Source organism: Neopsephotus bourkii, unplaced genomic scaffold (assembly GCF_033783945.1).
Source record: "Neopsephotus bourkii isolate Nb327-2 ecotype Australia unplaced genomic scaffold, CSIRO-AGI_Nbou_v1 NB_1624, whole genome shotgun sequence".
NCBI lineage: Eukaryota > Metazoa > Chordata > Aves > Psittaciformes > Psittacidae > Neopsephotus > Neopsephotus bourkii.
The window spans coordinates 3,006,848-3,034,756 of record NW_026902099.1 but is presented as its reverse complement, the minus strand read 5'-3'; the positions used below and the strand labels follow the sequence as shown (position 1 = coordinate 3,034,756).

Genomic DNA, 27,909 nt, shown 5'->3' with positions numbered 1-27,909 from the left:
ATGACAATTACAACTGTATCAATTAATTTTTATTCAAGTGTTGTCTTAAATCCAACTGGAAATAAAAGGCAGTGTTGACTACTGCTAGAAAATTGCAAATAAAATGTTTAATTTCAGAAACCAAGTTCACCATTTATAAATACACTAAAACATAGTAAATGCAAAATTAGATTAGGCATAGGTACAGTATTTTAACAAAGCTACAACTTTTCTAAAAGGTCATAGGCAAATGATGACTTGTTTCCCAAAACATACTGAATGAAAACTGAAATGAGAAGATTAATCTTTCTACAGTTAAATCATGGAGAACGGTCCTATCAAATTAAATGCTGGCTATTTTTTTTTTTTCCCCATCTTGAACTCTGTATCCCATTTGCTTGATGGACACCAACAGTTAAGAATCAACCCTACTACATAAAATTCTAAGCAGTGCACCATATCCATAAGGCTATTACTGAAAATCAGAAGATCCTTTATTTCTGTACTAGGAGCTTTAGGACAGGCTGTTCTACACAACTGAAATTACATTAGGAGTAAGGGCTCAATTTTTACTATAGGGAACCTTATAATTTCGATGCACTAAAGATTAGAAAAGGCTTTAGAATGACACTGGAGTCTTCATGGTTTCTTGCCTTTTTTTCTTTGTACATGGCATTAAATAACAAGCATTAATTCACAAACTCTGATAAGACTTCCGAAGGACTTTTATAAATACCCAGAGTATTTCTGTAGTTCAGTTAAAATGTAAAACCTGAAGAGGAGAACCCAGAATGGGAAGTTCTGCTACCGATTCCTGTAAAACTGGCATTCCATATACGCTCAAATTTAAGATTTATTTTCAGATATTAAGTCAATAGTCTCCTGTAAACACATCTTCCTCAACAGATCTTAATCCTTTAAGTACTTTAGGGCTTGCAGTTAGAAACACCACATGATAAAAAGACAGCTTGAACCCCATCTTTCATGTACAGCTTTCTTCTGACAACTACAAAAGCTGTTTCTTTGCAATTAAAGCAATGTTCAACTAAAATACAGTACCTGGTTTATGTTTTTTACATAATAATTGAATAAAAAACTACAGAATAGAACTGTGTACATCTTTTTTTTTTTTCCTTTTCTGTTTTTTCTGCCATTCTATTAAAACAAATGACTGAGCTTTTTTAAAGTTCATTTACAATTATGGATTAAAACCTACATAATTTTGTATAATTTGACAAGACAGGCTATCTCTAGTGTGAATTTTTAAAAAACATATATACAATACCTGGCCTGAAGTACTATGAATAAGGCACATGTAGACATATTGAAAGCTGAAAAAATGTAACTAAAATTTGGAATTACAGTCACTGATTAGATGTCATACATGGCCCCATTGGAGCAATTTAAAAATCCAAGTTATAGATAGTTAATATCCAGTGAGCAACAAGATTTAGTCTAGCAGTTTGTTCATTAGTTTCAATACTGGAAGTATATTAAAGGAAGATTCACTTTCAGAAAGATAAGCTTTTCAAAGTGTTCAATCATTAACCTTGACTGACTAAAGTTGTTGCTTTCATTGGATGTACTGAACAATCTCTCTGAAGGAACAATGCTTGGTGGACAACCCAAGAACCTGACAGCCAATTTTGACAGTACTGGCCAAGATGACTTCTTAAAGTTCCAGTAAGTTAGAGGATCACAGTTATGCTCAAGCACTTCTTCCTCCAAGTAAGAAAGCACCATTTCCTCTGGTAACTTTGCTCTTTCTTTCGGGTCTTTTGTTTTCTTCATGTCACCCATGAGTGACCAAAGATTATCTTCCCCATATGAATTTGTAGATGGTGAACCTGAATCGCATCCATTGGAAACAGGTTTATCATCGTCTGAGGTAGAACTCATTATTTCCAGCTCCCTGATTAAGTCTTGTTTATATTGTTCAGCCTCCTCCTCTGTGAATAAGGATGTTTTATACCGGGGATCCAGAAGTGTAGCAAAAATGTACCTTGGATCATGAAGTGTGGAGGACAACCTACTCACCATAGCTTCTTTCAAGGATTTTAGCATAGTATCTATGCCCATTGTTTCCTCAAATAGCATTTCTATTTTCCTGTTAAGTATATGAATCATTGGAATCACTTGGCTTAGAGTAGACATGTGTGTACTCATCTCCCTGCTTGCGGCTTCAAAAGGTTTGAGAGCATGACACACCGACTGCATGACTTCCCACTGATCACAGCTTATCAGCTCCCGAAAGCTGCACTCTATTGACATTTCATCAATTGCTCTTTTCTGTTCGATAAGACGTTCAAGCATATGAAATGATGTATTCCACTTAGATGGGACATCTTGTATTAGCTGATGCTGAGGCAATTCATACTCTTTTTGCAACTCAGCTAACTTCTCCTTTGCTTTTGCTGACCGATGGACACGTTCACAGATTTTTCTTGCAATACTAAGCAAATTCTGAACCATTCTCTGGCTCTTAATAGCCTCATTTACAATGACATTAACAGTGTGACTAAAACATTGTACACTTGAATGATCACCTTCATTTAAAGTTTTCTCTATGCTCTGATTATCAGTGACAGTAATCCCAATCTGCAGGCCAATGGAAGTAATCCATGTTTCCCACCAGTACTCTAACTGCTTTTGAATACTTATTCCACTGTAATCGCAATCGATCTGTGATACATTTAACAGGGCTGAACAATGATAATCCTCACACTGTGGTCGAAATGAAGACTCAAATGTTACCCAGTGAGCTGTCAAAGTCAGATATTCTCGTGTTTGGTTGCTCATCCATATTCCAGATGTAAAATGGATCACTCCACTTTCAGCTTCTTTAAGATGAGAAATAATTATTTGTTTTACATTATCATACATATCTGGAATTGCTGTCCTAGAAAAATAAGATGGAGAAGGTAAAGAATACTGAGGTTGCAAATATTCAAGCAGCCTGTTAAAGCCAATGTTGTCTACAAAAGAATATGGCTGAAGGTCAAGTGCAATCATTTCAGCTACAAGACTTGTGATTTTTTTGGCAACTGGGTGAGAGTCACAAAACTTGTCATTGGTTTCATCAAAATTTGAGGACCCTAATAATTCAGTGCTCAGTGGCATGTGATTATCCGTTGATGAGGACAATACTGTCTCTGAGACATCAGTTTTCAAAACATTGTTATGAAACCGCTGCAAATGTCTTAGAAGGCAACTCGTGCCTAGATTTGTTGGCTTTTTCCCCCTACTTATTGTACGTCCACAGTGCATGCATACTACTTTTGTTGAATCTGCAGAACAAATTGAAAAGTGATTCCACAGTTTTGAGGTCTTCTTACTGTTAACAGGAAATATAATTTGATTATCGTGTGTAACCATTGTAGGCAAGTCAGCCAACTTTGAGGATGAACATTCTGCAGAAGCCAAAGTGGCATAAGGAGAATTTGCCAAGCTCACATCAAGAAAGCTCTTTTGGTTTCTAATTACATCGGGATGGCGTCTATATAGATGTCTCATCAAGCAGCTTGTGCCCACATCTCCCTTCTTACCACGACTTATCATACAACTGCAGTATCTACATACTGCTTTCAGACTGTCTGCAGGCGATAGTGAAAAATGGTGCCAAACTTCTGATTTAAGCCTTTTCATAATCCTTTTATTTTGCTGAAATACAGCAGTAGGTTCAAATATTAGTGGACCTAGTCCCTCACACTGTTTCTCAGGAGAGGAAACAAAGGAGACTTCACCTATATCATCGGATGATGACAACATTGAATCTTCCACTAGGGCATCTCCAGAAGAGAGAGTAGTATGGATCTCCTCAGAGATTCTGTCTGGAGAAGAGGAAACAGAAGTTGATTCTTTCATTAGTTTTCCAGGAGAAGATGACATAGAATTCAGATCACTATCTGGGGGTAGTAAAGAAGGCAACAGAGTTGGAGGTGCAGTGTAGAGAGGTGGTATACTGGTACCACCCCCATTCTCTTGCAGGACAATGGAACGATGGGCTCTCCACATGTGTCTTATTAAACAACTCGTTCCCAGGTCTTTTCCGTTTTTTCCTCTACTGAACTCGTTCATGCAGTGGATGCAAACAGCTTTAGAATTATCTAGAGGTGACAAATAGAAGTGTTTCCAGACAGCAGATCTCCTCCTGGAACCTGATGTGCTCTTTGGAATTACAACAGCTTTTTCTGCTACATTCTCTACAGTGTCATCGTACTGGTTGTTGGGTAGTTGTGGAGATGACCCAACCATGACTTCTTCTTTGCTGCACTTCTCAGAAACGGAAAGATCTGGTATTTCCTCAGTAGAAACAATAGAAACAGATTCCTCAATTATTCGATCTGGAGATGGTATTTTAGAAGCCATTTTCTTGACCAGTTTTATGGGGGATAATATAGAACTCAGATCTCCAACATCTGCAGGCTGAGGTGCCAGTAACAACGCAGATGAAGAAAAGGAGGAGATACCTGGCATACTTCCATTCTCCTGAATTAGGACAGTGGGATGGGCTCTCCTCACATGCCTCATGAGACAGCTTGTACTCAGGTCCTTTTCATTCTTACCCCTGCTAAATTCTTTCATACAGTACATACATATTGCTTTAGTGCTATCTCTAGGAGATATAAAAAAATGGTTCCAAGCAGGTGATTTTTTTCTGGAGTTTATGTTTCTGCTAGAAAGAAGACTTTGTGTCACAGCTTCCATTGCTACATCATACAGCGTACTACTATACTGAGAAAAAAGAGATCCGTAGTCATCTTCATTTTCTGTAGATAAATATTTGCCAGGGTTGTTGGTTATGAAATTCTTTTCTTTGTCCTCCTGTTCATCACTGCTGTCCACATGTTTGAAATCATCTTGTTCTGTCTTTATATCCATTCTTTCTAAAGTACAGTTAATGCCATCTTCTTCTTGCTCTACTTTTAAAGTATTGATTTTACCCAATACAAAATTACCAGCCATTCTGGGGAAACCTGCTTTACTCTTGTCTGTGAATGACAAATTCTTCTTGCCAAGTCTTCATTTAGCAATAAATACGTATAACTTAAAAGATTATTTAAAATTTGATTTAAATGATGTATCTTGTATACTGAATGCAAAACACAAATGTGTGTATGCGTTAAAATCTCTGGTTTGTGAATTCTGTATCTGTGCTGTGCGTAAGCAAATATGATTACACATAAAATTGCATTTTAAAATTATAGACTTAATTAATGGAATATCTCTTTTTTTTTTTTTTTTCCCCCAGGGTCAGGGCATTTCAGATCATAAATGAATGTTCTCAAAGACAGCTACTGTTAGATGCTTCATGTTGTAGACATAATCCTAAAAAATGAATGTTCTACTTTCTTGTTGAAGGAAGCCATTCTGTTCATCTTGATTGAGCAACTGCAATTCTTTTGCACCATCTAGAAATAAAAAAATCAGAAGACAAAGTTGATTAACTGCTGAAAAGATGAAAACCCCCACTTTTACTCAGTACATTTATTGTGGGCAAATACATGTCCACACACACAGCTCTGGTTCAGCTTTGACAAAATATAGAGCCCGAGAATCGCTTTTGTATTTGCTTGGACATACCTATGCCTCATCCTACAACCCAATTCAACAACTGCATAATCATACATATACATATATATACACACATACAAAATTGTACTATATAGGTATCTATCTACAGATGTATATGAATACAATCAGAAATATGTACTAAAACCCAGATGTTATACTCCTGTACACTTTAAACTACAGCATTTTACAAGAAACCTCTGTAAGGGTGTCCAGTGTTGTCACACTAACCTCTCTTTCTCTGACCACAGTCTCATACTGTTATATTCATGCCATATTATTCCCAGGCAACACTATGCTATAGAAAAAAAAAATATTTTCTGAGTTTGAAGATTAAGCCCTGAAATGCTTAATCTAGGCTAACTGGGCTATGCATATGCCATATATGCACTGAGCTTTCCTGAAAGCACAACATCACTTGAAGTAAAGATACATACAGCTGCGTATGCTGGTGCATAGTGAAGCACTGCCAGCTCAAGCTCTTCACCTACCCAAGGGTTATGCTAGGAAGTCCATTTACACAGAGATAGCTCATTTCCCTCATGGGTAAATGATTTTTCCCATAAACAACTTCAGTACAAAGAGTAAGCTTTTTAATTATGGTTCCATATACATCACAGGCAACAACAGGCTCAAAACCAGACACCTCCTCCCCCAGAAGAATCTGTCTGCATTTGTCAGCCACTTTTTTTACTACAGTTCTATCAGAATTCTAAAGTTTGCCAAACCCCTTCTGACTTATTCTCTTGTGTCATTCATGTACTAATTGGTACCTTCATTCAAGACAACAAACATGTTTTGACCACACAGGTGATGCTACACTGTGCACTCCAATTTGTGCACACTGGCTTTTATGGCTTTCTCTCTAGCTGAAGAAAAAAAAACAAAAACTTGAAACAGTTTTTTTAAGACCTTATCACACCATTTTCCGCTGCTCAAAAGACAAGAAGAATTTCAGCAGGCAAAAGGTGAAATTAGCTAGACGACACACACACAAAAGTCTAAGTTGTATGTACACAGCCTTTTCCTCTGTTTCAAGATCAACGTCGTATTACCACTGAAACCTACTTTAGTTGATATTTCTCTGAGGTGTATTTGCAAAGGCGACCAGAAACACTTATTTCCTGTGGATTTCAGGTTTCTGGAAAGCCTATCATGGCAATAACTTTCTTTTCCAGTGCAGGGGAAGGAGGTGCAACCAGCTTATTGCAACTATTTTAAGTCAGAACTTGCTAAGAGGAGGGCAGTAGCTCTGGTTCCCTTTCTGTGGAAGTTTTAGTATTTGTGCTCTGCTTTTCTCCCTCTTAGGAAAAAAAAAAAAAAAAAAGAAAAAAGGCATTTTCAGACACCAAAAGACAAGAGGTTTGAGCATAAGAACACCAGTTGTAATGAAGGGAGAGGCTTGAAGAAAAGGAAAAGAAATTTAACCACTACGCTGTACTTCCCACGGGTTTGTGAAATCACATCTAAGACCTCTGGCAGCAGAGTGATCACAACTTAGTGATCATACACATACTGAAATGCAAGTGTGTGCCTCTGGGACAAGCAAGAAAGTGTAAGATAATCAACATTTTCGATAGATTTTTTAAATATTTATTTTGATCAGTGATTTTGAAGCTTGTACTGCAAACAGGAAAAGCAAGAACATATAATAAGCTGTTGTGATTTAGGATCACAAAGTAGAAAGACTCACAAGCAAGTGACTCCATTCAGAGCTGACAGTACATAAATTATGCACGTGCCTACTGACAGTAAGCACATTACAGATTCCTAGCTAAATTCATACAAAATATATGCATGCATCCATTCCCATCAGGTTCGGATAAAGTTGTGCACAATTTATTTTCCTCAAAACAGGTAATCACATCTCTAGCCTGCAATTCCTGTAATTTCTTCTATGCAAAAACAGTTCCAGGCTTTTAACAAAAATCCATGGAGATGCTTCAGTTGTCCCTGTCCTGATAAGCAGGACACAGCTAAGCATAAGGCAGCTGCGATGGGAAGATTTGGAAACCTGATAAATGAGACCAGTTGCAAAGTTCTTAACAACACTTAAGTAGATCGACATTCATTAACAGTACACATTGATAATGGTTAAATTCCTAATCGTTATCAGCCATTATCAGTACGTATTCAAACAGTTACGCCCTAATCATCTTTTCCCAGATTAACACTGAGCACACAGTAACACTGAGCTGATACCACTAGTTTAAATACTGATGGCTATGGTCCTTGATGGTCCTAGTTGCTGAAGCTTCGGTGAAAAGGTGAGGCAGCTGCTCGGACTGAAGCAGGAAACTCGGAGGTAGACTTCTTTCTTCCCTGCTTCTCCTTGATGCTGTTGTGTGGTTTCAATGCTCATTATCTCCTCCACTGAAAAAGGGTGTGGGAAGCAACCTCATCTGCTCCTGACATTATCTACTTTTGTTTTAAGACCATAAACTGGTCTTATTCCACCAGAAATCTTTCCTGCTTTTCTGCATCCTTTGTTTTGCTTGCAGATTTTACTACTTTAATTGATTTGTATATTTGTCTGTCCCCTATTTGTGCAATTAAAAATAGTCTACATTTGCAGCTATGTCTTATTTCTATACTTGCTCTTAGCTGTGACATAAAATTCTTCCATGCTGTTAGGATTATGCTATTAGCAGTGTTACAAAGTGCTTATGGCATCATAGAAATCGATCATAAATACTTTGGATTAGAAGGGACCTTCAAAGCTCATCTAGTCCAAACCCCTGCAATGTGCAGGGACATCAAGTGGATCAGGTTGCTCAGAACCATGCCCAGCCTGGCCTTGAATGGCGCCAGGGATGGCACATCCACCACTTCCCCGGGCAGCCTGTTCCAGTATTTCATCACCTTCATTGTAAAGAATTTTTTGTCACATCCAGCCTGAATCTCCCCTCTTTTCATAGAATGGAATAGTTAGGGTTGGAAAGGACCTTAAGATCATCAAGTTCCAACCCCCCTGCCATGGGCAGGGATACCTCACACTAAACCATATCACCCAAGGCCTCGTCCAACCTGGCCTTGAACACTGCCAGGGATGGAGCATTCACAACATCCCTGGGCAACCTGTTCCAGTGCCTCAACACCCTAACAGGAAAGAATTTCCTCCTCTTTTAGTTCAAAACCATTACCCCTCATCCTATTGCAACAGGCCTTGTTAAAAGTCTCTCACCATTTTTCTTACAGGCCCCTTTTAAGTTCAGAAAGGCTGTAATCAGGTCTCCCCAGAGTCTTCTCTCCAGGCTGAACAACCCCAGCTCTCTTAGCCTTGCCTCATAGGAGAGGCGTTACACCCCTCTGATCATTAAGAACATATCCTGTGGCCAGTTACACTACTTCATGTGTAAGTCACGACTGAGTTTAAGACAAGAAAACATTAATTATAGACTTTATGGCTGTAACAGGTTGCTGGCTACACAGTACCTATTTTTCTGAGCATTGTCGCTGCCTTCTAGTAATGCAGAATAACAGATTCTCAGAGAAGACTTGTGAGAGCTGATAGATCACTTCCTGGGAAATCCCCAAAGTTGGATGCCTCTTACAAGATTTTGCAGATGATTTTCCCATGTACTGTGTCCTGTGATCCCCCCCAACTTCTAAGCACAATCTCTATTGCTTTGAGTGTTGTTACTACATCATACTGTAAAATTAAGTCAAACTCCCTCCCTTCAAACACCTTTGGGGGTTCAAAACATAACTTTTTTAGAATACAGTCCCTGAAGCGCTCAGGGCTTGAAAAATAGATGTGTTTTTCATCACTCTCCCACACCAACTCTATGTAAGTCTATCTGTTTAAAACAGATAAACACAACAGAAAACCAGAACAGCCCATCCTATTTTAAAATTTTACAGTAATCTAGAACAAAGCATGGATTTGGTTATGACCACCTTTACATAACTTACTTACACTGGGACACAAGCTAATCAAAGATAAAGACTAATGCTACACGAACAGGCTATTCAATGAGATAGGAAGTGTCTTCAAAAGAACAAAAGGCTATAGGCAGTCAGCTCAAAACTAAAGTTACTTATGTCTTTGGAATCTCCTCAGGAACAGAAAAGCAATGAAACAAAGAGAATGAAGAGACACCTTGCAATAAAAATATTCAAAGAAAATAAATGGAACTACAGAACAATTATCTACCTAAACGTACTACTCTATTAGATCCTGAGTAGCTGTAGATAGCCAGTGACTTGCTGTGGTAAGTAAGCCTGAAGAAACATTTTATAGGATTTTCCATTCAAAATGGGATTATTGAAAGTGTATGGTGGTTGACAAGAAATGTCAGGACAATATCACTGACACAAAGAGTGCCACAGCTGACTGCCATGACCAGGAGAAATCACTGCTGAAGAAGGGGGGTAAAATAAAGACAAAACACTGGTGTCTTGGCATTGCAAAGACAAACATAAAAACAGAGAAGTATGAAATGTTGTCAGAATGGAGACCTTGGGCCCACTGTAGGAGAGGAACAGGTTCGAGACCATCTTGAAAATCTGAACGTGCACAAGTCCATGGGACCTGACGAAATCCATCCGTGGGTCCTGAAGGAGCTGGAGAATGAAGTTGCTAAGCCACTGGCCATCATATTTGAAAAATCATGGCAGTCAGGTGAAGTTTCCAACAACTGGAAAAAGGGAACTATAACCCCCAGTTTCAAGATGGGGGAAATGGATGACCCAGGGAATTACAGACCAGTCAGTCTCACCTCTGTGCCTGGCAAAATCTTCGAGCAGATTCTCCTGGAAGGCATGCTAAGGCACATGAAAATCAACAAGGTGCTTGGTGACAGCCAGCATGGCTTCACTAAGGCGAAATCCTGCCTCACCAATTTGGTGGCCTTCTATGATGGGGCTACAGATGGACAGCAGTTGAGCAGTTGATGTCATCTATCTGTACTTGTGCAAAGTGTTTGACACTGTCCCGCATGACATCCTTGTCTCTAAATTGGAGAGACATCAATTTGATGAATGGACCACTCGGTGGATAAAGAACTGGCTGGAGGGCCGCACACAAAGAGTTGTGGTCAATTGCTCAATGTTCAGCTGAAGACCAGTAACAAGAGGTGGCCCCCAGGGATCGGTGATGGGACAGGTCTTGTTTAACATCTTTGTCGCTGACATGGACAGTGGGATTGAGTGCGCCCTCAGCAAGTTTGTCGATGACACCAAGCTGTGTGGTTCGGTTGATACGCTGGAGGGAAGGAATGCCATCCAGAGGGACCATGACTTGCTTGTGAGGTGGGCTGATGCCAACCTCATGAAGTTTAACCATGCCAAGTGCAAGGTCCTACACCTGGGTCAGGGCAATCCCAGACACAGCTACAGGCTGGGCAGAGAAGAGATTCAGAGCAGCCCTGCGGAGATTGGGTGTGTTGGTCGATGAGAAAATGAACATGAGCCAGCAGTGTGCACTTGCAGCACAGAAAGCCAACCGTATCCTGGGCTGCATCAAAAGGAGTGTGACCAGCTGGTCGAAGGAGGTGATCCTGCCCCATTATTCTGCTCTTGTGAGACCTCACTTGGAGCATTGTGTGCAGTTCTGGTGTCCTCAACATCAAAAGGACATGGAACTGTTGGAACAAGTCCAGAGGAGGGTCATAAGGATGATCAGGGGACTGGAGCACCTCCTGTATGAAGACAGGCTGAGAAAGCTGGGGCTGTTCAGCCTGAAGAAGAGAAGGCTGCATGTAGGCCTCATAGCAGCCTTCCAGTATCCGAAGGGGGCCTATAGGGATGCTGGGGAGGGACTCTTCATTAGGGACTGTAGTGACAGGACAAGGGGTAATGTGCTCAAACAAACAGGGGAAGTTTAAATTGGATATAAGGAAGAAATTCTTTCCTGTTAGGGTGGTGAGGCACTGGAATATGTTGCACAGGGAAGCTGTGAATGCTCCATCCCTGGTGGTGTTCAAGGCCAGGTTGGGTGAAGCCTTGGGTGACATAGTTCAGTGTGAGGTGTCCCTACCCATGGAAGGGGGGGTTGGAACTTGGTCTTAAGGTCCTTTCCAACCCTAACTGTTCTATGATTCTATTCTATGATTCTAAAAGTATGCAAGAACACTGAGCCACTAAGAGATTATTCCTTTGTAAAGCAGATAGTGGCTGGTAAGCTTTAAACAATTTTAAGTTGAATATTCAGGCAATAATAGTAATATTGAACTTGATTATACTACAGAATCTTAGGGCCAGTAATGGTCTAGAAAAAGTACTTTAAACCACAAAAAAGAAAAAAAAAAAAAAAAAACCAAGAACTTTATTATACAAGTGCATATAGTGTAAATGCAAATACACCTGCAAAATGCAAGAGTACTTGTTTCAAGAAGGATGCAAAATGTGGAGACAAAGTGAAAGCAAAACTATTTCCTACCTTGAAAAAGAAAAAAAATCAAGAGTAGCGATAGAATCTGAGTGCAGGAGGTGCGTAAAAGCACATTAAAAGCAATTTGCACAAGCAAATGTCAGTTATAGAATAAACAGCGCTATCTTTTTTATTTTTTTTAAATGTACAGGCATCATTAAAAAACATGAAGGAAAAAGAAAAATCCCTAAAAACAAGAAGTACAAGGAATAAGGAAGAGACATTCTAAGAAATTATTATTAGCTTCCACTTCAATGGCAGGTACTGTGCTGAGGAATATTTGCTTAAAAAAAAAACAACCCAACCCAACAGCCTAGATAAACTTCACCTCTTTTCAGAGTTATAAATCCTTCTAAGAAGGGAAAGAACAGTCACATATTTCTCTCTATAGAAACTTTGTATAACAAAGTATCCTTTCACCCTAAAAAACAACATACATTTGCAAGATACTGAGCATAAAAATGTGGTATTAGAAGAGTCTGCACATTTATCATGTTAGTCACACGCTGAAATGAGGTGGGTCCTACGCTTGAGTCTCACTGAAGTTTACAGGACTCTGTACAGATATGTAATCATGACTTAGTGCATGTAGAGGACCAACAGGAGAGAGGAGGAAGGTAAAGCCACCTTTACTATTCCATTACTTTTCCCATCACCTAGAAGGCAGATCTTACATTAACCACTAACTGCTGCGGTTTTACAAAGGTGTTCTCTCCAACTTGAAAAATCCCCTCTCATGTACACACACACATGATCTATCTGGAAAAAAAAACAACAAAACAACACAAAAAAACCAACCCCCCCAAAAGTAAAGTGTGGAAGCAGCACCAACAATACTCTGCTCCTCGATGACAGGAGTAGTCTTCACCCTAATCGAATGCTGGAAGAGAATGATGTAACAGTTAGGACAAGTAATATTAGACATTTTTGTTAATTTTATATGAAAGAGTTGAAATTTATAGAGGTTTGTGTACTTCACAGAAAATACGCAAAAGCATATACACAGGAGAAAAAAAAGACAAGCTATTACTTTTATAAGTACCCTCTTTTACTGCAGAAAAAAGTCCTGATATTAGAAACAAAGTATTTTTATTTAAAATGTCAATTATTTAGTATGCCTTTTCCCCTACTTCTAGCTTAAAAAAGCAACATACAGAAGTAACAGAAATACAAACTTTTTTAACGCTGGCTGAGAAATAGTATGTATGTTAGCTCTTCTGTCACAAGCTACTGGTCTTGCAGAAGTCCACATTTCTCCCTCCATGACCCCCTCCCAATTAGGAGAGTTGTAATATTTTATCTTTCATCTTTTGGTTTTGTTCTATCTATTCTGCCATTAGTTCTGCAGGGTCATTTCACTATGTGGCTTATCCAAGGTCTTACCCTCACTAAGGCTCCTAAGGGCTTCTGAAACACTTGCAGAATGAAAAAAAAGCTTCTGTAATTATTTTCAGATTTCATTTTGGAGTGAGACAAACGTTTAGAAAAATCCTGGTTTACAAACAGGGAACATCCATGAACACATTTTATGTTTGTGTAAAAATGAAAAGATAAACAAAAAGCTCTCGGGCTAGGGCTGGTGGTGGGAAGGAAAATAAAATGGGGGAGATTATTTTCTCCAAGGCTGGAGCATTTCACAGATGTGTGGCCAGACAAGCAGGATGCCACATGTGGGACCTGTGACAGGCTGGAGGCAGGAACCAGACAGCTCTCAAGGGTACCACAACTGCTTGGCTTCAGCTGCTTAAGAAATGTAGCAGCATCCTGGCAGGGCTTAGGTGATGCCCTCAACTCCCTCATCCCTGCAGAGAAGCCAGGAAAAAATTCCAAAGACAGCATAACATATCCAGAGTGATATATAAGGAAGGAAGGAAGGAAAACGTGCTTTGGGAAGTGATGGGACAAAGGTACATGCTCAGAGGCTTAGGAGACAAAGCAGGAAGAATGAGAGTCCCCCAAGAAAGGTATGTGAGCTCCCTGGTGAGCTCACAGGACCTGCCAGGACATGACACAGAGACCTCCAATTTATCCAAGTACAAAGATCATTCATGCCTCTTCATGTTGCTGAAAACCTGTGTCTGGTGTGAGCTGGGGCCTAAATCAGTCATTCCAGACAGAAAAATCAAGGTGTGGACAGATGAGTATTATAGCCGTAACTATCAGCACTCTGGCTACTCAACCCTAATTGCAAATGCAGGAATTTAGCTAAAGTAGAGCCTGAAAAGTTAAAAACACTACCAGCTAAATGTAAATATTTCCCCCTTTCTTGCCTTCTGTTCCTCAAAACATCACATAATTTTACTGTGAACATGGGCTATTTCATACTAGGCAGTAAAACAGACCTGCTAGTGCCAAATTATATTTCTTTGGTTTAGGGGTCTCTGGATTTTTGTCTTCTAGGTTCACCACTACCACGAACTTAACAATGATGCAGGAAGATAACAATCAACAGCACAGCTCAGAAGAGGCAGGTTTAGACTACTGTTAAAGGGACAGTGTCCAGTTAAAATCTAACCAGCACATAGAAGACACCTAATACTGCAGAAACTCAAACTCCTCAAACTCAAACTTGGCCTCTTAAAAGCCAGGCTATTTTGTACATTGTTTTCTCCTCTTGTTACTGTAAACATTAAAAAGTCTCTGTTTATTGACCATTTTCAGATAATGCCTGAAACCTCAGGAAAGATTCAAGCACTGGAAGCCTCAGCTTTGTGCAAATGCTTCTATCTCAAACACTAAATCATCTGCATCACAGTGCATGGAAGAAAGCAGGTCCCCCCCACAAAACTACACTGGCTCTTAAACTGATGTGTAAAAGGAGTGAAAATAATTTGTAACAATGGCAAAACTGCTGAGAAACAGCATGATTTATGGATTAGCATCATTAAAAAACACTTTAAAATACACACAAAGTAGAAATAAAGTAAGATTTCATTTTAAAAATTCATTGTTTGGGGTTTTGGGAGAGGTTTTGTTTGTTTGTTTTTTAAAGAGGATCTGGTTCTTGATTCAGCTTTTACACCAGTATAATCCTCAACCATAAAACTTTCTTAAAAGATTGAGATAATGCTTTTTAAACACGTAACATATTTATTATTTTTGAAATCTGCTATAAATAAAGGCATTTTGCTAGCATGTGGCTTATTCACATCTGGCTGACATTTAGTTCTGCCATCCCTATTTAGTGTCCAACCAGATTTGCTAGACATGCCCAGTGCACAAACATTTCATCAGACCCCAATGATACAGGCTAATTGCTCAGCATGTTTAAGAATAAAGCAGGTATCTGATATAGAGTAAAGCAGGTGTCTGATACAAAGTAGGGAGTCAAAACTCAAGCTTATTTCTGGAGAAATCAGTCTCCACAATTTATTCGACAATTTATTAAGCACGTATCTATTTGAAACATCATTCTCCACCACCTATGCTTAAGCAGCACTGTTATACACTATAAAGTCCATAGCAAAGAAATCTCCATTCCACACAAACAGCATTTATCCTAACAGTAGAATAAAAATGCAAAGCTAAAACCACAACAGAAAGATCACCTCAGCCAAACCAATGTCACTCATCATTTCTGTCCCAGCTCTTATAGAGAGATCACTCATAAAAAGCAGATCTGTCACAATAAATAAATTCAGTTAACTTTTGACTAGGATCCAAATTGCCTCTTAAGTGTTGAAGCTTCTTCTCATTATCAGGTATGAAACTGCTGAAGCAACACTTGCAGGATACGTATCTGTGCACACTTAACAAAAGTCAGATCTGTCACTAGTTAAAATGCTGATGTTTTAAGCAACAATTTCATTAAAACTTTGAACAGGATCTTCCCTACATCTTACACATCAATTCAGTGTTGCTCCAAGGGAAAGGTACAGGAAATAATACTTTTAATTTCGGTATTTTTATAATTTAAAATTTCTGACAAATATTATATGCTAATATGATGGGGTAGTTCTTAATGTTAATGTTACTAGAGATAAGGTGGTTTTCTTAAGAAAAAAAAATTTAGATTTTTATAAACAGCTAAAGCATGTACTGTTTGGCTTATAGCATTTTTTGCAGAACATCAAAGCTGCTTGTAGTATCTTATGCTGTACAATTTGGGGCTGAGGGGAGATGAATGAAGGTCGCAGTAACAACAGGTAGGTAAAATGCAGAAAGTTAAAACACGAACACAGTAAGGAAGATGCATCAGTATTATCATGGAAGCAGAAACAACACACAAACAAAAACACAGTATCAACAGGTATGTTCCAAGAGAATGAAACACAAAACATTTACTCCTGCTTTCAGAAAAGCATCAGGAAACTGAAAGCAAAGCTCTTCTGACACTTTTTTTCTCAAGTGATCAATTCCTCTCCCTAGCCCATTACTCTTCCAGTTTACAACTGAGTAATGTAAATGGGACAGGATTAAAGACAGGAAGACTCTTCCCTTGATGAGTCCACCTTCTTAGATTGCAAAATACTAGACAATATATTCTTTTGTGGGTTTGGCTTTGTTTGGTTTTTATTTTAAATGTCTGTCTTTAAACTCAGTAGGAGTGGAAACTTAAGGACTTTAAGGACGATTTTAAACAGTTAAAAATTAGACACCTATAAAGGAGAAAGCTGAGGGTTACAAAGCTGAATAGGTAGGATGACGAAGAATGAAAATGCAGTTAGGGGAGGCACGTCATGTCTTGTGCACACTAAGTCATTCTGGAACTCTTAATGAAAACACCAATGTAAGCATAAAGTGAACAAAATTTCACAAAATGTAAAGAGGGTCCTTTACAGAATGGAGTATTATGCTGACCTGTTTCAGCTATAATTTTTCTAAAATAAAGAAAAAAAAGAAAAATTGACCGATACCTGTGGAGCTGCTATAGACTATCATATACTAATATCTATTTTGTTACTAATCAGATCAAGTCTGAAGAGGTCTAATTTAAAAGCCCTTCATAGATACCCATTAATCCAATTCTGTGTTCACACTGATGCCCCTTAGTTACACGTCCTCAGTTTCACTTGTGCTATGGAGAGGTTTCCCATGATTTACAAATATCATGGTCATATACATGTGAAATGACATAGTACTATGCTTATGTATATTGTAATGCTTGTGCACGTAAAGGTAGGTTAGAAAGAAAATGGAGTTCATAGCCCCTGAAAAGACCAAAAAACATTTTCAAGAGGATAAACAGTAGTTTATCTGCTTTAAAGTGACTTTTTACAGCGAAGCTTAATTGTTCTTTTGTCACAAATACTGAAGACAGAAGATACACTCAACTACAAATGATTCTCCAAGTAAATCGGTTTCTTCTCTCTATCAGGTATTCTTTCTTTCTCATTTGAAGAAGTAGGGCTAGATTTTACTTGAAGCAAGGAAAAGACCATCTTTTTACTAAGTATATTAAATATAACAGAAAATGATAATCACAATACCATCCAAAATTATTTTTATGGATTTCAGAAATACTCCGGTTTATACTGACAACAAGCAGAAGAACTACAACAAAAACAACCAGATAGCTAGGTAAACTTTAAAGCCAAGCTTCCATATAACGCACAGAGGAATAATCGATTATGCCCATGGCAGAAGTGAACTTCTTATGCCCCCTTCTAGTATTTTTTTGTCACTTGGTATTTTCAAAGTTAATTGTATGTTCATCTGACATTTTCACCCAATATCTCAGTCTAAAAAACAATGACCTCAACTCTGTCCCTCTCAGAACAAGCATTCCTACTCATAAACAGGGTAGAAGAAGAAGCGAGTGTACAGATCTCCCCATTCACTTGTCAAGAAGCCTGTCCCCAGCCTCCATGACAAGGGGTCTTCTCCCTCTCAACCTCTTTTAGAGACACACTCTCTTTGCCTTCAAGGCAAGGTGAGACTTGGAAGCAAAGATCCAGCTGACATAGGAAAGCTAGCATTGTTTCCACTAGCACCCCACTGAACATTAGCAGGAGGTACAAAGAGATACTCCTGTCTGTAATAAACAAATAGCTAGGTCACCTTCCCATAAAAGAAATGGTTTAAAAGAGAATCATCCTGCTGCCATAGACACAGATTTTAATTTGAGCAAATAAGGTTTTGCTCAAGGAGCTAACTAAAAATACACCAAGAATTTTAATTAAGAATAAAGCTTTTTGTAGTACCTATTCTAACCAGTGCAGTTTGTGAGATTTAATTCATGTAACGTAACACTTAAATACATTTTACAGAATAAGGTTACACAGGCATTTTATTCAGAGCAGAATCCACAATATTTTTAGTACAAGGTAAAGAAAAGGATAGCCCTTGCTGTTTCCATTTGCTTGATTTCTATTATTTTACATAAGCCAAAATATTTATTTTAATTAACCCAATACTGTGTCAGGTATGAAAAAAGGGAAATAAATAAAAATATTTAGAGAAAAAAGAAGGATCAGGAGTGTCCCTGCTCCTCATAAGCATCACTGTATTTCCTCTCACAAATAGATTATGGTCTCCTCACAGCACAGTACGCCACAGAAGACAAATCAGCATCACTAGGAAATGATAAGAACAGAACTCTATTCCTCCCGTTTCCCAGTGTCAAAAGCAAAGATCCTGCCACCAGCATGATCCGCACACTGGCTCTCTGAAAGGTGACCCACTCTTCCTATTGTTTCAGCAGCTACTAATCAAAGTCACAAGTGAAAACCCCTCATGTAATGGGTACTACCTTCTGTCTTCTGGCAGTTCCCCCCTCCCGTCTGCAGATACGCTCCCACACTTACTAGCATATCACATTCCCACCTTTAATGCAAAAGAAAGAAGGGGAATCACACAGTAAAAACAGAAAATATGATATGGCTGCCATTATCTATGCCATTTTAGCAAGGATTTGTGGTCCCAAATCCTAAATAAGGAAAGCTCACATGAACTGGGAGCCAGTAGTTGGGTGGGAGTTATAAACAGAAAGCAGTTTCCACACTACTCTTTCCTCTTCCACCTCCTCATGGCATATCTAACACTATCAGATCCCTTTAATCGGGAACTAGATTTTCTTAAACCATCTAAACTGCACATAAAAGCTACTGCGTGCCATATGCACATTAATTCTTACAGTGGATGCTAAAGGATGTAGGTCTGTATATTTCTTACCTACCAAAACTTAAAATTTTAACAGAGAAGATAATAGAATCTGGACAGCAGAATATTCACATCTTTGTTCTCAGCCTCATATAGGTATCCATTCTCAGAAGAGTCCCTTTTTAATCACAAAAGAAGAAAGCACTACAGACAGAAGGAAAGTCTGCAAAATGCTAGCTCTGGACCGTAGTACTTGGACTCCAGGAGTCAGTATGCAATAATGGAGACATCCAAGAACAGGCTGGACGTGGTTCTGAGCAACCTGATATAGGTGAATAGGTCCCTGCTCACTGCAGGGGGTTGGACTAGATGAGCTTTGAAGGTCCCTTCTAATCCAAACTATTCTATGATTCTGTAACTTCTACACCGATTCAACCTGTATGTAAATGCACCACATATTGATACACTGAAACACAGAGGAAAAACAAAGTCAGCCTTTAACTACCATGCTATGAAGGAAAAAAGCACCAGCAAGAAACAGTATGAGATCACTTAAAAGATTATGTATTTTATATATTCCTCACATTTTATACTTCCCAAAAGAAACACATAAAAGTGACAGTGTTCTATGAAACCTTAACAAATAGTTATAAAAAAAAAAAAAAAAAGGCACAAGGAATTAGAAATATGTTCTATGAATGCATTTTCTAGGCTGGCTAAAATAATCTAAGTTCTATTCCAGAGTGCTTAAGACCTGACTTTCAATGAAGCACATGAATATAATAAAAAACAGGTGATAAAATGTATACACTTTCCTGTTGGAGCTCATAACTGGCATTTAATGTCTTTAACACTAACCACTTACAGATTTTATTATCTATCAGAGCGACTGAACTTGCAGTTAACAGTTTCATCTCGAACTACAGTTCAAGAAATAGTTTTTGAAGCCACTAAGACCAGATACTCATTCTCAGTAGACAGGTAGTATTAAAGTGGGTATTTTGATTGAAAGCTTTTAACTTGAAAGTCACATTAGAAAGGCACTATAAAATGCTACAGTGCTCGATGTTATGCAATGAACTGGTGCAAAGCATAGTGACCCCAAGATAAGTATGCTAGAATTCAGCATTAAATACATGAAAATGAGCTTTGGGATCCTGAAGCAAAAGCAACATTGTCCCTTTTATCAGATTTCTTTACAGTGGTCTACAAGTGACCCAAAAGACTGCTGCAAATGACAATTACTTTTTCCTGCTCTTTGGCTATTCTACATACTTGGAAAGAATAAGCAGTTTATTTTTCTTAGACTCTAATGAAGAACAATCCACAAGCAGATTTGGTATTTAATAAAATCCCCCACACCTTCTGTATGTGTCACCTAGGAAAACTTAACTTCAAGAAATGAATCTGAATTTTATTTTTATTCTTCTTTTTCTGTGGAGGCCAGTCTTATAAGGAAAGGCTTAAGAGAGCTGGGGTTGTTCAGCCTGGAGAAGAGAAGGCTTCAGGCAGACCTTATTGTGGCCTTTCAGTGCTTAAAAAAGGCTTATAAGAAAGATGGGAGGAAAACTTTTTAGTATGGCCTATTGTGATAAGACATGGGGTAATGGTTTTGAACTAAAAGAAGGGAGATACAAGCTGGATGTGAGGAGAAAGCTCTTTACAATGAGGATGATGAAGCACAGGAACAAGTTGCCCAGAAAGTGGTGGATGTGCCATCCCTGGAGACATTCAAGGCCAGGCTGGATGTGGTTCTGAGCAACCTGGTCTAGTTGAAGATGTCCCTGCTCATTTCAGGGGGGGCTGGACTACATGAGCTTTGAAGGTTCCTTACAACCCAAACTATTCTATGATTCTATCACCCAACCAAGACTTCCTAGTTCAACATTTTATTTATCCTAAACATTTTGTCCATCTGTTGCCAAGATGCATGTTAAGCAACAACCTAGGCATCTCAAAAATAAACTGTTTCAGGGAGGGAAGAAAAAATAAACAGAAACTTCTGAAACACTATGCAAACACAAAATTTATTGTAAATCTACATGTAAATGCTGATCTGCATATGAACAATGTTTTTCTATTACACCTTAGTTGGGAATCTCACAGTTCCAAAATACCTACACTCAACAGCTCACACTGAATACATAAAATAAATAGAAAAAATAATGTTTTAGACAAAACCCTAGAAAAAAATATTAAAATTTGTTTCATCAGTGACATGAAAATCCGAGTAAGATGAGTGTAATCTGAGTATAGGATGAATGCAGCATGTAAACTACTTCCCCCTTTTTAAGAGGTAAACTGCAGGGTAAGGAGAGATACATGCCAGCTGTTAGCACAGAGTAAGAAGTGCCCCATAAATCATAAACTAGTTACCATTACCATAACACTGTAAAGATACCCAAGCTTCCAAACTTAATTTTTAAGTCTCAGGCACTCACAATAACCTCCTAAATTATTAAGTTCCCTTCAACTCAACACACAGGCATACAATTATTCATTAGCTTAATCTATTGTTTTATTCTAAATTAATAACAATAAGCGAAGATCCAAAACAAACAAGCTGCCCACTAGTTTATTGAGAAAAACAAAACACCCCCCCCCAAAAAAAAAAACTTACACATCTGATCCACTGCATGCAGGCGGCTTCATTTGAGGTTAAATACTTGCTACTCAAACTTAGTGATGATGATTGTATCTAAGGAAAAGAAGAAAGTAATTCCTTTAAATATATTTTTTAGTCTTGTTAACTGTCACAGTGGCAAGTCATGGGATGTCTCAAGTTTCTCTTTAGGTGACAGCTCCAGCAGTTGCATGACTAGCTCTCACCTTTGTCAAAACCCCTAGCCCTCATAACTGAAATATTCAAGAAAAAACTGACATGTAAAATCCTAGAACTCCACACAAAAAAATTCTGAATACAGCCCCCCCCCCCACCCACCCCAATGAGTACTGTAAGGATTTCAAAGTCAAAGTGTTGACACTGCTCCATTTTTTTACACTGAGGGATGACCACCTCTCATGATGAACTAAACCAAGCCTATACTACGCACGAGATCTCAAAGGCGCTTGCTGACACCTTTCAATGCACCACAGGATTCATCTGGCAGCTTGTTACACCTCTTTATTAGCTCAGTGTACTGCTTACACACTGCACCTACCACATGTATTAATCAACACGCAACAGCATTGGATCAACACAAGATTATCATTCTCCGCATATGAGAACAGAACGATTGCAAGTGGAGCATATTAGGTCAGAGAAATTGACTTAGCAACAGAACAGACCAAAACAGTATATCACAGGACATGCTTCTGGAGTTGTGCATTTTTAGTCCCACGGACCATTACACAGACACGAGTGTCACTGTGCAGAGGCACCAGCTGTCCCACTGCCCCAGTATACTAAAAACAAAAAACCCCAACCAACCAGAAAATCTTTTTGCCATCTTGGAATATCTGGAAAGTGAACTTTGACTCCAAATCTGAATGCAGAAAACACTGGACTCTGCAGTGCTTTGTGGTCAGGATGCTGCTTTGGCCTCTTTTCTAAACTTCATATAGCTCAAACATCAACAGAGATTAAATCAGCAAAGCATTCTCCCCACCAAGTCAGTGCTTATTGCTCTTACTCAGATTGCAAGATGGTGACTGATATAAGATGCAGACACACATATACACGGTTTTTTTCCTTGAGAAAGAGAGCACTTCTCAGAGGGTGGAAAGTCCTGACTACTGGCTTACCGTGCATTATGGAATGAATTATACGTTTCTTTTACTGACATTTCATTTAAAAATACTTCCATACTCTCTCTTAAGCAAGTGAAAACATCTCCAGAGCTGTGCAGCTGGCTGCTTTGACTGTTAAGATGAGACATTTCAGCCATCCCTTCTACACCAAACATTTAAATAATGTATACAAAAAGGAAGGTGTCAGCAAAGGAGACAGACCCACCCGATACAGGGTTCTCAGCAGGAGCAGTTAGGGAACTCTCCTGAGATCTGGATTCACGTCCTCAGGCAAAGCAGGGAAGTGAACCTGGCTCTCCCACATTCCTTACAAGTGCCAGAGCCACCAGACTACAGTCAAAATAGAATACAAATAATGCATTTATCCTCCCGAAAGCCTTTTAAAAAAACAACCTCAAAACCCCAGAACTCTGCCATTCCCATTTTACCATTCTTTCATTTGTTAAAGTTGACTATAAAATAGTTTCAAGCTGGGCCAAACATTTCATTCAATTCAAATTAATGTTTGTATTTTCTTGACTGTTTTAGTGAGAATAACAAGAAGTCATTTTAGCTGGATCTGAGCTGATTTTCTTTAGAGGGAAATACTGATTCAAAAAATAGCACACAAAATTACAGCAACAGGTAAACAGCATAATTACTGAAATGCTACGTAAATGAATGTATTTGGGGCAAAACAAACAAATTCTTTGATCACTGTCATATGAGACAAATATATTATTAATCTTAAATCCCTTTTTCCATACGTTTTGTAAAGAATTGCAAGAGAGTATTGCCAAAATATGTCACAACTGTTAAACCAAGCCTATTTTCAGGCATAATTTTCAGGCTATTGACCTCTGAACTCCAGAACTGCCTTTTCTATTAAACATACAGAGAATCTGAGCTGTCAGTGAAAAAAATTACTCTAACACACCAAGGGAAAATAAATCTGTATGACCCTTGTGAATGTAAACCAGCACACTCAAAAAGAAAGAGAAAATAAAACCCAACAAGCTCTCCGGCAGCTATAACAATGCACTAGCAACCCTATAATGCTAACAAACCCTAGGGATTGTCCAACCCTACATGTCATTACAAAGCAAAGGGGGAAGGGAAAGAGGCGAGAAAGGGAAGGGAGGCAAGTGTGCAGTAATAACTAAACAGAGCACACAGGTTGCAAGTTTACATAAAGATTATGGTAGTATCATAATATTTTTTACTTCAACATTCATGGAAAACCAGTCTTACACAGGTTATGGGAAAGATGGATACTTCACCTTCCAGTATGTTGTTCAATGTAAGAAAATTAACAATTTGTTCTGTCACACTTGAATGAAAATAAGAGCTATAAAATATTTCCCTCGCTTTCATAGACCATCATACTATGCTCTGTCTCACCAAAAAAGACCCACAACCTCCCCCCCCAAGAAACCCCACAACAATCCTACATGGTTAAACTATGTATCACACTAACATAGGATAAAAGTTCCTCCACTGTGGGGAGGAACCAGTAAAAGCTTTAGTTGTTCTTACTTGTAGTATGTGCTTTTAAACCCTAAATTTCATATGAAACCTATCTTTAGGCCACAGAAACTACTATTTTTTTTCATGTTTGGCTGAAATCAAACAATCAGTTGTGAATGGACAGGTATTGATGATGCCAGTAGCAAGTGTAAAACAAACAGCTGAAGTTGTACAGAAAACAATGCACATCTGCCACATGCAAGAGAACAGCTCTCTGTGCAACCTGTTTTGAAAGTGTACACTTGAACAGATAACACTATGTAAATGACATTAATTTATGTCTATACTACTAAAATACATAATTTCCCCTACTTAATAAAAAAAAAGGCACCAGTCATGCTGATGACTGATGATCTACATCGTGCAAAATCTCCAACTAAACTTTCCGTAATACTGCTTTCTATCTCAATATAAACTAATATACATTTATCATCACACCTAATGACAGAGAGACAATTATATTACAGCAGCAACCCCACAGCATAATATGCTCATTTTGAAGATGAGAACTACAAATTTAAAATGAGCATTCAAAAGACAGAATTTACAAAATTCTGTCATACAGTCTTCATTACTAATGGCTGTAAAATACAGCAAGGTGTTGGGAGATAAATCTGCATTCTTTAGCTCAAACTTCCTCAGAGCCACAAAAAAAAAATTTCTAAGAAATTATTTTATTTAGGGTTCTAAAAATCAGAAGAGAACAAATTCCAGGAAAAAGGCAAGAAGTAGAAGATATAATAAGCTCAAAAGCCACACAAACCAGTAGCTATCTCTTATGACCTAAAGAGTTTTCCAGGACTTCCATCTGTAATAGCTAGTTCTTACATACCATTGACAGAAGATACTCTACTTCATGTGTATCGACAATTTTAAACAAATGTGAAATTCAGTTGCCCTCCTGTGTTTCCAAAGGATCTGTTATAAGCCTTAGTGATGTCTTATGCATACAGAAGCAGATGCCCTCTGCAGTAACCATCCAAGACCCTGTGACACAAGCTGTTTTGTGAAATCACTTCTTGCTCAGGATGTTTGTAGTCTAGGTTTAAAATGAGCCAGGACAGGTGGAAACACCAACCAGAAGGAGAGGCCATAGGAGATAAGGTAACAAGAAGAAAATAAGCATTACTGTAAAAGCATCACCTGCCTAGACTTCCACTACTATATACTTTGCCTTTTACATTATCATTAAGGATGCAGTACTGTCACAGTTTTACTGTATATAGAGTAACACTATAAGAGTTATGGTTATTCAAAAGTACAAATGTTTAGAAAACTTCTCCAAGATGCTCAGTTTGGCTCTTTCATTTTACATATCCTCAGTCAATATTCTTACATTTGTCCACTCTGGAGAACTTCTACAGAATATATTTCTAAACATCTGTTCAGGTTCATATTAGCAACACAAGTACGAAAGAAGAGACATCCAACCAAATAAAAGCTTTCTGCGCATTGCCTGTTGGTCTTAAAGACAGCAGACAGCAAATTACTAGTGCCCACAAAAGAATTTCTGCTGCTTTTAATATACAGTGAAGAAATGCAAAATTCTTTTTTCCTCCACCCATCTCTACACTAAATAATAACCAGGATGCCCCTACCCAGCACTTGCACAAATACAGGCTTTCCAGCTGCAGCATATCTTGAGGATACTTGATAGGTCTTCCACACTTCGCTAACCCCAGTATGTACTCCAAGAACAGCCTCCCAAGGGTGCATATCCATGCCTAAAGTGAAATGCTGCATTACTGAAGATAACCTTTGGAAGAAAATAACTGCGCTCACCCTCCTGAAAAGCAGAGGGCATGCACATATGTAGTGGGCCATACAGACAACACAGAGAGGTATGCTTATGTTATGTGGGTTTGAAAGTCTTTCTCTACTTGGTATTTACAGGCATAGCGTGACAACTTACGCTGAGTTAGTGAAATCTCTCAAAGATACACTCCAGAAACAAGACATGGCTGCTTCTAACACATGAGCACTAGGGAAAAGGATTAGGGAAAGAGGACTTCTTTATACACCGCAAAGACAAACATTTCTAGACTTCATGATGCAAGTGGAGTCACTACTAATGCAAAAGAGGCCTTTTACCTTCCAGTGCATTAATACATGTTTTTATATATAGCAGACCATATGTACATCAGACAACTCTAACTGTACTGGACACTCTAAAATCCAACATTATAACGCAGCCAGCCTCTATCATCAGCAGCTGTCTCAGTGGGGATCTAGAAATTACAGAAGACATTTTTAAGCAAAATACCGAATTCCAAGCAGGAACCAAGAGAAACAATCCATAAATGTTAAATTCCGCAGGTTTTTCATAAGCAACTTTCCTGAGCACCTCAGCGCAAGAGAGACGGGGCTAGGCACTTCACCCCACGCAATAACGGATGCAGTGTTAGCCGCCTGCTCCTCTCGTGTCCCGCGTTTTCGGGAGGAAACGCTTTTTAGCACCGGTGCTCGACTAGCCAGCCTGTGCCCAGGAAACCCTCCCGCCCGCCGGTCCCGGCGCACCTCGCCCCGCACCGTGTCCCCTGCGCGGAGCCTTGGCAGCCCGCTGCGTGGGGGCTGCGGGCCCTCCCCCCACCCGTGGGGCTGTCCGGGCCACCTCCGCTCGGGATGCCAGCGGCCACATGGTTACTGCTCCCGCCAGGTGGGAGCGGGCACGGAGCCCGGCGGGTCCCGCCGGCCCGGCCCGCGCAACGCACAATGCCGGGCGGGCTCGGGGCGCGGCCGGTGGCTCGGCGGCCACCCCTGCTGGGCGGGGGAGAGCAGAGCCTGCCAGGCGGTCCGGATCAGCGCCGAGCCCCCAAGAACCGGCGACCCCCGCCCGTCGGGCCGGCCGGGTACCCTCCCGGGGCCTCGCAGACAATAGAGCCAGCACCGTGGGCCTAGTCCCCGGTTTCCTGCACCGCCCCACCGCCACACGCCCCCTCCCCGGCCTGGCGGCGCTGTCCCGCGGGCGCTCCCGGGCGGGACGGGACACCGCCGGGCCCAGGGCAGGGGGCCACGGCCGCGCAGGCACCGCCGCCGGCGCCGCTGATGCAGAACCCAGCAACGGCAGGTAAGAAGGGGGCGGCGGGGATCGGAGGAGAGAGAGCCAGACCGCCCTGCCCGGCCCCTTCCCGGTGCCGGAACGATGCCACTCACCTCCCCAGGCAGCCGCCGCAAGGGAAGCCGGAGATCGCCACCGCCCGGCCGGGCCCGAAGGAGTTAAGAGGAAAGGCCGAGCAAGACCGTCCCATTCATTAGCCGGGCGCTTTGTCTGCGGCGGCCGCCGTCGCCGCGGCGCTGAGCAGGCTGCCCCGACTCGGTCCAACGCGCGGCGTCCTGCGCAAGCGCCAGGCGTGGGGGGAGGTGCTAATGAGCGGCCGCACGCACGACGCACAACATGTCATCCGACAGCAGCCCGCAAAATGGCTGCTTCCGGACCGCGAAGTGCAGGAGGTGGCGGGGCGGTTCCGTGCCCGGACCGGGGCGGCTGCGGGTGGCCGGGTGTCTTGCTGCGCCGCCCCCCGGCGGGGTCGGGGTGAGACGCGAGCTTTCTCTGCACAGGCGCGACATGGCGGGTGCTCGCTCCGCCCGCTTCGTTCCTGGGGCGGCTGAGGGAGGCGGCGACGGCGTGCTGGGGGTTCCTGCGACACCCCAGGCCCCGGGGGGCCTCCCGGGGCCTCTATATGGGCGGC

General features: G+C 40.2%; 1 protein-coding gene across 3 annotated transcripts; it reads right to left on the bottom strand.

Moving 5' to 3' along the window:
* Positions 1–14: 14 nt before the first annotated feature.
* On the bottom strand, positions 15–27,610 carry ZBED4 (zinc finger BED-type containing 4). Of its 3 annotated transcripts, none has more exons than XM_061372907.1 (3): positions 27,374–27,610; positions 21,585–21,662; positions 15–5,390 (listed from the first exon to the last, which is right to left on the bottom strand). In XM_061372907.1, the coding sequence occupies exon 3, from the start codon at positions 4,942–4,944 to the stop codon at positions 1,456–1,458; it is 3,489 nt and encodes a 1,162-aa protein (XP_061228891.1). In that variant the 5' UTR covers positions 4,945–5,390; positions 21,585–21,662; positions 27,374–27,610; the 3' UTR covers positions 15–1,455. The 3 variants fall into 3 exon arrangements, with proteins under 3 accessions (XP_061228891.1, XP_061228894.1, XP_061228893.1); XM_061372910.1 differs by lacking the exon at positions 27,374–27,610 and adding an exon at positions 22,920–23,053; XM_061372909.1 differs by lacking the exon at positions 21,585–21,662.
* Between the last annotated feature and the right edge of the window lie 299 nt (positions 27,611–27,909).